General features: G+C 41.2%; 1 protein-coding gene across 1 annotated transcript; it reads right to left on the bottom strand.

Annotated features, from left to right (window-relative positions):
* Positions 1 to 7,532: 7,532 nt before the first annotated feature.
* TACSTD2 (tumor associated calcium signal transducer 2) lies at positions 7,533 to 8,999 on the bottom strand. Its single transcript, XM_057370421.1, has one exon. It carries the CDS (start codon positions 8,903 to 8,905, stop codon positions 7,976 to 7,978), a length of 930 nt encoding a protein of 309 aa, XP_057226404.1. The 5' UTR covers positions 8,906 to 8,999; the 3' UTR covers positions 7,533 to 7,975.
* Between the last annotated feature and the right edge of the window lie 3,941 nt (positions 9,000 to 12,940).

The following is a 12,940-nucleotide window of genomic DNA, read 5'->3' as shown; positions in this document are numbered from 1 at the left end:
TGCCCGAGGCGTTTCCGTGTCATCTGGTTGCAAAATGTGGAAAATGTCGGGATTATTTTAAATCAGGGTGTTCTTTGATGTTAGATCTTTGTRTGCTTTCAAGCCTGAATCAGTGGAACARGCAGCAGCCAGCTTYCCCTAGTCAAGGACATCCGGGAACTAAGAAGATCTAAGGATGTAGCAAATCAAGGTGTTGGTGTATAYMTCTGTGTACATTCCTAACGGCAGAATATTCAAGGTTTGTGTACCCTATAGCTGAACTATGATCATTATAATAATAAAAATCATGCCTACAGCTCAAAAAGACCCTGCCAATGTAAAGACCCTTCCCCATAGCATGTGTGGAAGTCAACTGAGGCTATGTAACTTGTATTGAAATTACTAATCAATCATAATAGAGGGGCTGTGCTTGGAAAGTTACTAACTCGGAATTCCTGTCTGTAAGTAATGACGGAGAAAGTCTAGTGGTCCTGCTTGATTTGTGAACTCCAAGCACCAAGGCTTTCGCAACTCTGAAATAAAAAATATCTAGAGTGTCTAACTGTTGCACGCCACATAATAAATATTTTGTGGGCAACAACCTCATGGTTGGGGCGGCCCTGAGTTCTGGAAGTTCAGAGGTCCCAGACCTGAAAGCCCCTTCAGAGAACGGGTGAGGTTGGGAAGAACTGCTGGAGCTCATCCAGTCCAACATCCTCCCTCAAACAGAGTCCYGAGAGCCCTCAGGAAAATGTCCAGAGCTTTCAGAGCTCAAAGGTGTTATGCCTTGGGCTTGTTTGCTGCTCTTTTACAGAAAAAGTCCTATGAGGAATGGCTAAGAGRGCTAGCCTGAAGAAAAGGAGGCTCAGGTYGGACCTTCTCAATTTTGCAACTGCCTCAATGTAGTTTGGAGCCAACTGGGGGTCAGGCTCTGCTCCTCCCAAGTAACAAGTGTCAGGACAGGAGGAAATGGCCTCAAGTTGTGCCAGAGGAGGTTCAGGTTGGACATCAAGATTAATTTCTTCACAGAAAAGGTGGCTAAGCATTTGAATGGGTTGTCCCAGGGAGGTTTTCAAGGAATGACTGGATGTGGCACTCGGTGCTCTGGTCTGGTTAACAAGGTGGGGATTGGTCACAGGTTGGACTCGATCTCAGAGGTCTTTTCCAACCTAATTGATTCTGTGATTCTGTTTTGGGGAACCTGAAATGTAAAGTGAAGTGATTCCTGCCACCAAAGGTCTGGTGAAACTCCTGGGCAGGGGGTAGTCAGATCTGCTGCCACGGTAGGGGCAGAGATGATATTTTTCACAAGAAAATGGCAAGCTGCTAACATAATGTGTAGCYCTTGTCCTACTCATCCGGCTGACAAGTATATCTTGAGCAATGGGATGTGAAAAACARGTTGTTTGCTGAGGGAGGGTGAGGCTGGGATGTGTGGTAATGACAGGGCAGCCCAGGCTGCACCTAAGCCCTGGTGCTTTGAATATAAACAGAGGCCCTGTTGTTGTCAAAGGTAAAGAAACACAAATCTTTGCCTTCCACAGCYACATCCTCTGTGTATGAGCACAGTCAAGTATTGTTCAGTGTTTGCTGAGATACTCCTTAGTCCACCTCTTTTTATTACCAGAACTCTCTCCTGTGACAGTTCTCAAGTGTTGATGTTCATTGCCAAGGAAAATGTGTAGTGTCTGCTTCTTGCAGTCCAGGCCAAGAAGGAACTTTATTTTGTAATAATCTCATCATTTCATCTGTCACAATTCCTTGAAGACCTCCCAGGCTCCATTATCATAAGAGGCACAAAGAGTAAAATCTGTCAATCAGTAACACGGCATTAATTTTTGTGACTGTCAGCTCCAGTCACAAAACCAGCTGAGCTGTAGCAGCAGAAAAGCACTTTATGAAACCTAAGGCTTGCGTCTGTCCCAGCTGTCAGGAAATGAAGAACTGAGATGAAATGTCTTTATTAGACTTCGTATTTGCTTGCKTTTCTTGTCTTTTCTATCCAGAATTCTCCATTCCCAAGCCAAGCATTAAGGCTTTCTACCATTTGTGCTGTGGAGCAAATGTCATTTTTCCACATCGGTGTCTCCACCTTTTATCAAGTCTTCTGAAAACATACTGTTTGGGGTTTTTCCTTTGCATGTTTCTTTTTGCAATTATTTGTTTCTCCAGTTGCATTATTTAACTCTGTCTGCATAGAGAGTATAGGAACTATTCCATCATTCCTGACTCACTAAGTTCCTGTTAAAATCAGCAGATGTTTTGAGTGTGCAAGGATGGGGCTAAAAGTTGTGTTCTACATTCTGCACTTCTAAAGTTTCCCCAAGCAGCATCACTTGCAATTAAACCTTCAAAGCAGACAAGCAGCAAACACAGCACAGGTAATTATAGGATCTACCAAATACCAGCACTAAATATATCTCTAGATGAAAATCTAGTAAACAGTTGAGCAATTGGAGATTTATAGAGTGGTGGKTTTTTTTTGTTTTTTTCTCTAAATAGATGTGTTAAGGAAAAAACACTCTAACTAGTAATTTATATTATTGATTCTCTTGAATTTTAATGATGATGTGTGCATATAATAATTTTTTTGCCTGAGGAAATAAAATAGAATATTCTATGGTAAAGAGAGGTAGGTTAAGGCATGTTTTGTTTCTGAATTTTTGTTTACAAGCCTCTTCTCTTCTACAAAAAAAGACTGTAATTCTCATTTCAGATGAAGGCCAGAAAGCAAGTTTTCAAATTTTAAGACTTCATAAGACCTATTTACAGGTCATAAGTGGTTTCATAAGAACAATTAAACAATTAACACCTTAACAGGTGTTTCCTTGTGCAGATTTGTCTCTTAGTATTTGTGTATCTCTTTGTATGTGTAGTCATTCTGAACTGAAGGAGATTTTTTATATGTATGAAATTATTCACACAAGCAAATACTAAATAGAATAAAAGTAACGAAAAAAAGTTTAACTCTGAATATAAAAAGTATTTTTCTGTGCTTGGTATACACATACTGCTGTACTAAAAGTCTCTGCTACCTGTTTCAATCATCACAAGGAAGAAGTTGTCAGTCAAAATATACGGTCTTCAGCTTAAAATGAAAAAAATTTACTATAAAATGTTAAAAGATTTGTTTTTTACATAAATCCAATGAAAACCTAAGTATTAATTGATAGTATTGTTATTCAAGTTTCAGTGTARTTCACTTCTGCTCATGAATGCTGGGCTAAAATCTTGGCAGAAATAATGCCTCTGTCACCTTCTGCAAGTCAGAAATTGGATTTAATGCCACTTAGTTTTTGAAATATCAGGAGTTGAAATACCAGAAGTTCACATTTAACAGACCTGGATATGCTTTTCATAAATATCAAGATTTTTCCAAATGTTGTRCACTAGAATATCCTGCCTTGATCCACTGTGTTTTGTACTCTCCTTTGCCCTCCCCTTCCCCTCTGAGGTACCAGCTAGAGGATGCTCTTTAAGAATGTAAYAGGTATTAACTATTGCTGCATATTATCTCTGTTGCTGATGTTTAAAAAAAAGTAGATTTAAAATCCAGAAAAGGAAGTTACTGAACCAAACAGAAAAAAAAGTTTACTGTAAAACTGTTCCTCTAAAAGCTGTTATAAAATTCAATACWAAATTTAATTCCAAAATATGTGTGAAGAGGTTGTAAACCAGGAGTGCTCTTTTCGTTGTTTCCTAGTTTTCCATGTGGATTTTCTGGRTGCAACCAGAGCAGCAAAAATGCTGAGATTTCTCATTTCAAGCCTTACAARGACAGGCATTTATCTCAAAAGAACCACCTTCAAAAGATTGGGTGCTTTTACCACCAGTACTGTTGGGCCCACTTGTAACAACCTCAGTGGAAAATTAGCAGCACACATTTTCATAATTCAATCTTTCATTTAGATAATGCAAAGTCTCCCTAATTGTTTCTGTGGTGCTTGATTGGTGCTGGAGTAGGACTGTGGGAGTGTTACCCCTCAGGGACCAGGGATCATCKTGCAAATGAGATGTGGATCTTTTCAGGCTGCTGGCATGGATGAAATTTTAACTAGGTAAGGCCGGGTATAAGAGATTTTGTTAGAACTGCTCAGTAATAATAGTAAAAGTTCTGGAAGCTGATTTTTTTCCTGCTTTGATAGCAATGGTAATGGTTTAAGATTAATTTTAGCAGTAACCAAAAAAAAAAAAAAAAAAAAAAAAAGAAAAATGTGTAATTGCAGTATTTAAAGCCCTGAGGCAAATCAGTGGAAATGCTTTGGAAAGGATAATTATACCTGCATAGGGAAGAAGATCTATTTAATAGCATTAACTGGCCCAATTAAGGAGAAGTGGAGGAAGGGCCGATCTGTTACTTCTTGAACTGTTCATTGAAAAAGTGGTTTCAATATTCAAGCAGTAGAAATTGGTTTGGCTTTTTCCAAGGTGATTCCCCAAGGTTTAAACATTTTAAGGACTATTGGAGGGATCTTGTCTCCAGTTGTTAGTCACATCCCAGACGTGCAGGTGTTACACCATTCAAACAAGAGAGATCTCAGTGTGTTTACATGGCAGGCAATRAGATTCACATCACTAACCTAATCTGGCATAATCCCAGTCTAAACATCCATAAGAGATTATTTTTAAGCAGGGGAAGACGGGACAAAAAGAGGATTCTTGTTCCAAAAGAGCTGCAGGTTTGGTTATTTTACCACTGGTAAGAGCTAGGGACTGCAGGGTGGTGAGTGCAGAGGAGGWTCTGCTGCCACAATGTTTTCCTGAGGGTTGCCCTGCTCTGACAAACAGTGATGTGTGTGTTTTTAATGTAGGTGTGGAACAGACTGGTGTGTGCACACACCAGTACCTACCAGCTAGCATGGGGATTTTGTGTCAAAGAATTCAAGGGTACATTCTCAGATATATAAGCAGACATGGACTTTACCAGGGGGAGCAGAGAGAACAGAGTTTAAGAGGGTTTTAATCCTTRTCTTTCATTTCCTTGCTGTAGTGCTGCCATTGCTTCTGGCGCTGTCCTCAGATCGTGARTGGTTACAAAAGTTTTAGTTGAAAGCGAAGGCCAAAGCTCACTTTGTGCAGTTGCACAGGGGTAGTGGCACTGTGTGCAAAGGGCAGCATTGGCCTCTTCAGAGTTGTAGGCCAGGATTTTTTTTTTTTCAGCATGTGTTTAATTTGTGCTTTCCAAGGCAGCCAGTTGGAACCGCAGAACATAATTTAGGTAAGAGCCAGCTCTGGCATTGGTAAAGCAATCACACCTTCCTTTATAACCTAAGTAGGCAATAGCACAAAGTCACTCTCTGCCATCACCCACAGAACCCACTGCAGAGAGCACAGAGCCTAATTACTTAAAATGAGCCACAATCCATTAAAACAGGATTATGTAATCAGGAAAAGGATAACTAGAAACTTTAGAGTTAAAACCCTCAAAATTTGAATAATAAAAAGCATTTTTATTTAAAGCTGACAAAGAGTTCATTGTTTCCTTTTCAGTGAGAATATCAAGAGTGGTTAAGAACATCAAACAGGCAGAAGGTGATGGACTGTTACAGTAACATACACGTTACCACCTGCAAAAAAGATTTGGCATGAGAGGTGGCAGGAGAGAAATGAGTACTCAGCAGGAACAACAATTCTGGTTTATTTGAGTCCAGATCYTACAGTGGCTTTACACAGACTTATTCAAGTAGAATGATCTAGTCCAAGGAGAAGTTCTCTGAGCTTTGTGCTTCAATTAATCTTCTCATTCTATTGATTAATKCTGACACCTTATCCCTCCTATTAACCAACCCTAGTGCATTTCCAATCCCTGACCAGTGTGCTTAAGGACTAGCAAAGAAATTTCCAACCACAACACATGGCTTTCATGGGGCAGTCCTTTAATGATTAATAAAAATATGAATGGCACCAGAACAGCCACTCTTCTTAATTTCAGCTACTAAAAAGAAAAACAGGAGCCATGGAAAGATGCTGACACTGTCACCTGCTAAGATTTTTTTTTTAAAAGTCACTTTTGCCTCTCCTATTCAAGTTATGCCTATACGTTTATATTATAAAATCCTTGTAATTCACCTTTAAAATGGTATTTTTCTTACAACAGAAAAGAGAAAAATGCAGGGATTTTAAAAGACTGTTAAAGCCACAGTAGATCCCCAGAAAAGACTGCACATCTCATGATCTCTGATGGAAGCACAAACACATGGCTTTGATCTGCGTAAGTTAAAAAAGTAGTTAAGCAATGCACTTGGGAAATTTTAATTCTCATTCTACATTTCTTCAGCACTGAGGGCTGCTCAGCTCTAGATTTTTAATTTAATCTGTTTTATAAATGGCTGTTTGCAAAATTGTATGGAGTTAGGCTAAGTTCTGAGTTTTCCTATGATATGGAAATATTCAGCCTAGATCTCAAATTCTCGCTTCATCTTCTCTCAGCACAAGTGTGTACTACTGACTGACAAACAAGCAGCTTCAATRTGTTGCTGTAAGGCACACAATAAATTATAGACCCTGCTCCAAAACTGTGAATGTATTAATGCTGCTGCTGCAATTGCATGAAAATCTTAGTTTGGGAAAATGTGATGCATCCATCCCAAACTACRTACCCAGAATTTTCCAGCAGGTAAGTGAACAAGTGTGAGGTTAAATGGAAACAGTGTATGTTGAGCCAAAAATTATTACCCAATAGCATCTATAAACAAAGGCAGAAACCTTTTTGTCCCTGATATTCTTTTCATTCAGTGGAACCAGAGCAGCATATTTAATGGTTTGCCATGGAAGTAGCACATTCCTGACTGTAATTAGAAGTGCAAACTGGCAACACTGAAACTAATACAGAGAAAAGAGCTGCTGGCCCTGCTGCAGTGCCCGGGTGGAGCTGATGGAGGTGAAGGAAACAGATGAGAGTGATGGACTTAGACATCCACACACAGCACAGAGAATGGAWCTGACAATATCCCAACATTTAACAACAGCCATTATTTTCTTTAAAATGTCCTTCATGGGGGATATGGCTCCCCAAACAAGAAATGCAGCAGATTCGTAGGTAGCAAAGCACACCAGTTGTTGGCCAAAATCCAACTTCAGTAATTACACTCTTTTCTTAAATTCCCCCTGCAGCTCAGTTGGAATAAAGCTCTTTTTCAGCCTGTCCYGGAGCATTGTGTAGTTTCTCAGTGAAGCTGTACAACACTGAAAAATATCTCCTCCCATTAAAATTGCCCAGGCAATTTAGGTAGACAGAAAGCTATTACCAGAGTTGGAATGTGGGCAGAACACCAAGGTTAACTTACACTTGCATTGGGATCAAGGGATCTTTGCTGACTRGGAGTGTCAGACCCTCATTAAAGAGCACAAGTGGGAATAGCTCACTGTGCTGCCTGAATACAAACCTGGCAACTTGGGATCTCTGCCCCTGGAAGCACCCCAACACCTGTGAGATTTCCTAACAAATGACTCTATAAAAGCTTCTGATGCTGGGGAGTATCTTATCATGACTTTTTTTGGTTATTTMATAATATTTATAAAATTATTTATTGATAAAAAAAAAGTTCCAGAAACTTTTTTTTTAAAAAAGACCCCATGCACAAAAAACAAACTGCATTTTAAAAAAGTTTACCAAGCAGAAAGCAGCAATCTAGTCCAAATATGCTGAGGCAAGTATTTTAATTTGAGTCAGTAGATACACCAAGAACCCCACAGAGTATTTAAGTATTTAAGCAATCTGAGCCAGGCCTGCAGCAGGAGTGAAAGCATTCTGTGTTATGTTAAATAGACAGCTGTAACAGTTTTCTTACCCTCCAAAGTAGCAGCCAKTTAAAATATTTAGGTAACTGACTCCCAAATTCGTTTATACCCAAAAAATTAATTCTTACTAAACAAGAATAATTTAGAACAGTCAGTGTACAAATTCCTGTAGGAAGGAATCCATCACTGAGTCTGTTACTTATATTTTTTGCCTCTTTTTTTCTTTTCTTCCGGCAGTTGCCTTTCTTCTTTCAATTCAGGRCAGCTCTGATCTTGGGGTTTTAATTTCCCCCATTTCTTTACACTCAAATTTTTTATACTTCCTTGCGTGCAGCCACCTGAGGGTGAGCAGCACAGCGATGCCAACGCCAGCAGTCAGGACAATCACGGTGACCACAGCACTAATGCCAGCTGCCAGCTGCCTCATGCAGAACTCTGGGGGCTTTTCATCAACATAGGAAATCCAGAGCTTTTCAATAGCCAGAGCATCTCCTTTGACCGAGAGAGTCAATTTACTGCTGGGATGAAATACAGAGTCATTGTTTACATCTTTTTCAAAGTAATAGGCTGCATCAGCTATGTCTACATCCCACCTGGGTTTCTCGTTCTGGTTCAGGCGGATTTGGATGAGTGGGGGATCGTACTTGATGGCTGAGATGTACTTGGGGTTCAGCTTGTACCTGCTCTCAAACAGCTGTGTCAGGGCCTTTGCCACGTCAGAGACACGGAAGGCACTGGACCTTCTCCGGTGTGTCACTTCGATGTAGATCCACCTTGTCCGCACCAGCTCGCTGCAGTTCAGGCTCCTGTCTCCCTTCTCAGTCCTGCGCACTCCGGCAGAGTTCACACACCAGCAGCTGCTGGATTCATTGCACTGCCTGGCTTTGAACAYGCCACTGTCCTCGCAGTCGGGGTTGTAAATGCCATCGCTGTCTGAGAGCGCATGGGGAGGTTTCCAGAGACGCTTCTCCTTCCAGGGGATCATTTCTGCCTTCATCAGGAAGCATTTTGAAGTCAGGGTTGAGCAGTCCACGGGGTGGTCTGAGCCTTGCAGGCTGCAGGTGCAGATCCCAGAGCTGTCCTGGGCACACACTGCCCACTTGTTGGTCGCACAGGTACAGTTGCTGTGGGCTGGGGAAGCGACTGCCACAATCAAACCCAGCACAGCCCCAAAAAGAGGCTCCATAGTGCAGGAGAAAAGCACAGATAAAATCCTGAGTGACAGCAGGCAGCATCTGAGGCTTTAATCTACTGATGGAGCCTGCTCATTCCTACACACTGCTGCTCCCTTTATTGATTCAAACCAGACCCACCAAACAGGTTCTTCTTCCAAAACAACTGGCATCTCCTACCCAAATCCCAGTCAACAAGCTGAAGCTTTCCAGCTCCCTGTTACTTCTCAGGGAGTGGCACCTGCATCCAGGTGCCTCCCTCACTCCTGCTTGACGAGGAAACAACAGGCAAGAGACAGAATCCAAGCTCCTACCATGGRCTTCCGTTACGGATTAAAGACAAGCAGCTGGCCCTTTGCCTTCTTAGAATTTGTTTGCACTATATGCAAACGTGTATAAGGAGCTATCCCATTTCAGTTGGAAGAAATCCTACTCTTCCACTTCCATCCTGGCTTTTCATCTGTCTTTCACTACACAGCATCTCTATCATTCCACTATCTAGATTATTATGTTATGGACTTTCTACTTTCATAACTTTATTAAATAAAGCCTTTTGCAGTTTGATGTTTGCTGTCTGGAGCAGCTGTCGATTCACATGGAACAAATGYTGACCAGGCTGATGGCTGCTCTCCTGCATAGAGAGCACAGCCTCATGTTCCAGCATGGAAAACTTCCCTCCCACCTTCCCTTTGGCATGTTCTCATCCCAAGRCAGCACTAGGAATGCTGATTTTCATGCTTGTGTCACCCTTACAAAGTTGTTTGTCATTTCTGAAGAAATTTTTCAATCTGAACTTTAAGTAATGCCTTTCACAGAACACTCCAGTGACTCCCAAGTCTCCCAGTGATCTACAAAGCCARTATTACCATTTCCATGTGTTTTGGCAGCAGCTGAAAGAGATTTTCCAGTTTGCATTAAGTGAGTCCCATTCATCTGACTTGTCAAAYGCTGTCAGACTCTTTATAAATCATTATTTTGGGAGCAGTAATGACCACAGAGCAGTGTGTGCACTGCACTCCCAGCCACGTGCCTTGCAGTCAACTCCTACCTGTGAGCTGTGCACTGCCCCACTTGCACTCCGTGCCAGCTCCTGCAGTCCTGGCTCAYGTCTGTGTCTACTCCCTGCCTGCCAGGGAGTGTTCAGAACTCAGAGTAGGTGTCAAATCACAGCTCCACATGGAAATAGGACATAAATACCCTCTGCCAAAGCAGGGCACAATCYGGATATTCCTTCAGGTAATAATAACTGTAGTTACCTTTCTTGGAAAATAATTGAGATCTACAGCTGAAACTATTATTAAAATTGCCAGGTAAGTCAATTTGTCATGTTGATGATTCTATAATAGTTTAGTCACTCTTTTCCAATTTTTAAGTCATTCATTTACCCACAGTACAATAAGTTCCCTTTTTTTTATTTTCAGATCCCTCCTTCAAAGTCAAAATCCATTTAACTGTCATCTACTGCCTCATATCTTGTCTTTATTTCATGTTATTTAAATGTCAAATGTGAAATACAGTTCAAAATAGAAGTGCACTTCTTCCCTGACTTTTACTAGTGAATTTTCCCCTCTGTAAATAAGGAACACTTACTTTAAAGACAAGTTTTTCCAACTGTCTATATATCTATATTTCAACTACTTATATATATTAAAAAATATGTAATGCCTCTATGAAACCAAAAAATGTATTATTTCTTTTAATCCRTGCTAAGCTGTAACAGTACTACAGGAGTTAATTATTTAGAACAGCAGGCTGTAAAAGGAATAATCCTGTAGGACATGTGGAGTGCATTATTTCTTTAGTGATCTCTGCTTCCATGGAAACAATTTCTCAGCACAATTCTAAACCTCGTAAAAGTAGGGCAGTAGGTCTATGTAAAATAGCAATTAAACAACCCGAATACTTTTATCTAGGCCATTAAATACTTTGTCCAGCATCACATATGATTACAGTGTTCACTGGGATGTTAAACCACCAGCTGCTTCCCATGGGGGTGGGTGAAGTCCCTCATCCCTCACTTCCTTAGGGGGTGCACAGCACCAGCACAGCACCTCTCCCTCCCCATGCAGACACTTGGGGTGCACAGCTGTGCCACACCCACTTTTGGGGTGCACTGTCCTCCTCCACACACTCTGTCCTCATGGCTCAGCCCTGCCCAGCAGTGAACTCTCTCCARCACAGCAGGAAGGGGTCTGGTTAATAGAGCTGGAACCAACATGTTTGGATCAGATTYGGGCAATGAATATGGCTGAGTGAAAGGCATCTGTTGGGCATCCTCATGGTTTACCCACACTTCTCAGGACTGAGGGCTCTGTGGCACACCCTGGGTGACCATCGTGGCATCCGKGCCCCAGGTAGCACTGGCTCATCTTCTGAAGGAGACTAAAACACAGAGGGTGTAAGAACAAATCAAGGAAACAACTGAGGYACACGGCTAGTGCCTTAAAAWGTGCCCCCTATCCAGAAATTTAGAGACTCATAGAACAGTTTTGCTCCGAGTTCCAAACCTTTCCTCYATCAGCTGTAACAAAGCGCCCTCTGCTGGAACTGAGCTTTATTCTCTCACTTGGCCATTGCCACCGACACGGAATAAAGAAATTCTAGACCCAGTACTCAGAGACAAGAAGCTGTAACAAATACAAATACAAATACACACCTTTCAGAGTATTGCATATAAATCTTTATTAGTAGACTCTTGTCTATCATCAGTCAGGAATAGCAGAGAAGCAAGCAGAGGAATAAAGTACTGAATATCAATGGCACCAGCGCTTTTTGCTTGGTTATGTATTTTATTTTTTTTCAACTGAATTGTTTTTGGAAAGTTATTAAAATTTTGGAAATTATTAAAAAAAACCAAAAATAGGGGTTGCACACAAGATTTGCATTCCTGTGAAGCAGCCCTGCTAGTAACTGGGAGAGCAAAACATGATCCAGCCAACAAATGCCCACAGGGATATTTGCCAGAAGTGACATCTTGGGGGGGTTGTTTGGGGTTATTCTGTAGCTTTTGTTAATTTATTTTTTGCCTTTTCTAAACTGTTGAATTCTGGTTTTAGCTGTACCATTTTACTCACTACTCAACGATTTCTTATCTCCTGAGCAACAACTTGGCAAGGTGTAACACTGGTCCTATGGAAAGGAATAACAGATTATTTCACACAGGTCCACTCAAAAAAGCCTGGATGAGGAAAAGAAAGCTTTATAATAAAAAACTTTCATGCCTAATATGTGTTTGGTAGCAGAACTGGTATATTAGTTAAACAGATTTTTATCTCCTGGGAAGCATGCAACTTCCAAACTCCTATCATGAACCACTCAGTGAAACTAAATGATGAAAAGTAGGTTAGTTTATTTTCTKACCCTGGCTCCTGTCAGCAGAGTCATTACTCAGCATCACAGCTGTGCTCTTTCCAAGTCCTATAGAATTCTGTGTGCAAGACTGGATCCTGATGGTACAAGCATTGTATTTTCTCCCACACCACCCTGCTAACAAACTCTTGGAAATCTGGAGCCTTTATGCACATGTCAAAGGCTCAATCCTGCTCCCTGGCCTCAGAAACAAATCACTTCAAATTCTGGGTTACTCAAAACTTTCCTTATGTAACAATACTATAAATACAATAACACAACTGTGTTACTTTAACTCAGGGAAATCATCAAAGAAAAACAGCCAGGACATTGTTACCACTACCTGACTAATCCTGGCCTGCAATAGGATGTGGACAATGAACAGTATCTACTTCATGGTGTTCTTACACAAGAAGTTCAAAATCCTCCCAACCAGCTCTAGTTCCAGCGGTCAGGACAGGACACTGGGGGTTTCTCTGGAGTGACCTGGGCAAAACTGCAGCTGAACACTGCAGAGCACCCCATGAGAGGCAGGAGTGCTTCCCCACCTCATGTGTAGGTTAACTGGGAATACTGGAATCCATGCAATACTGGTAGGCAGGAAGCCCCAAAGATGACAATTTAGAGTAAATGCAGACTGAGTCAAYATGCCAGAGGTGGCTACACCAAGTGGAAAATTACACACAGCAGTGGGACCTAAA

The sequence above is a fragment of the Malurus melanocephalus genome, unplaced genomic scaffold (genome assembly GCF_030028575.1).
Source record: "Malurus melanocephalus ecotype Western Australia unplaced genomic scaffold, MMel_1.1 scaffold_125, whole genome shotgun sequence".
Taxonomy (NCBI): domain Eukaryota; kingdom Metazoa; phylum Chordata; class Aves; order Passeriformes; family Maluridae; genus Malurus; species Malurus melanocephalus.
Note: the sequence above shows the minus strand (reverse complement) of the source record. Positions and strands in the feature narration are given on the sequence as shown.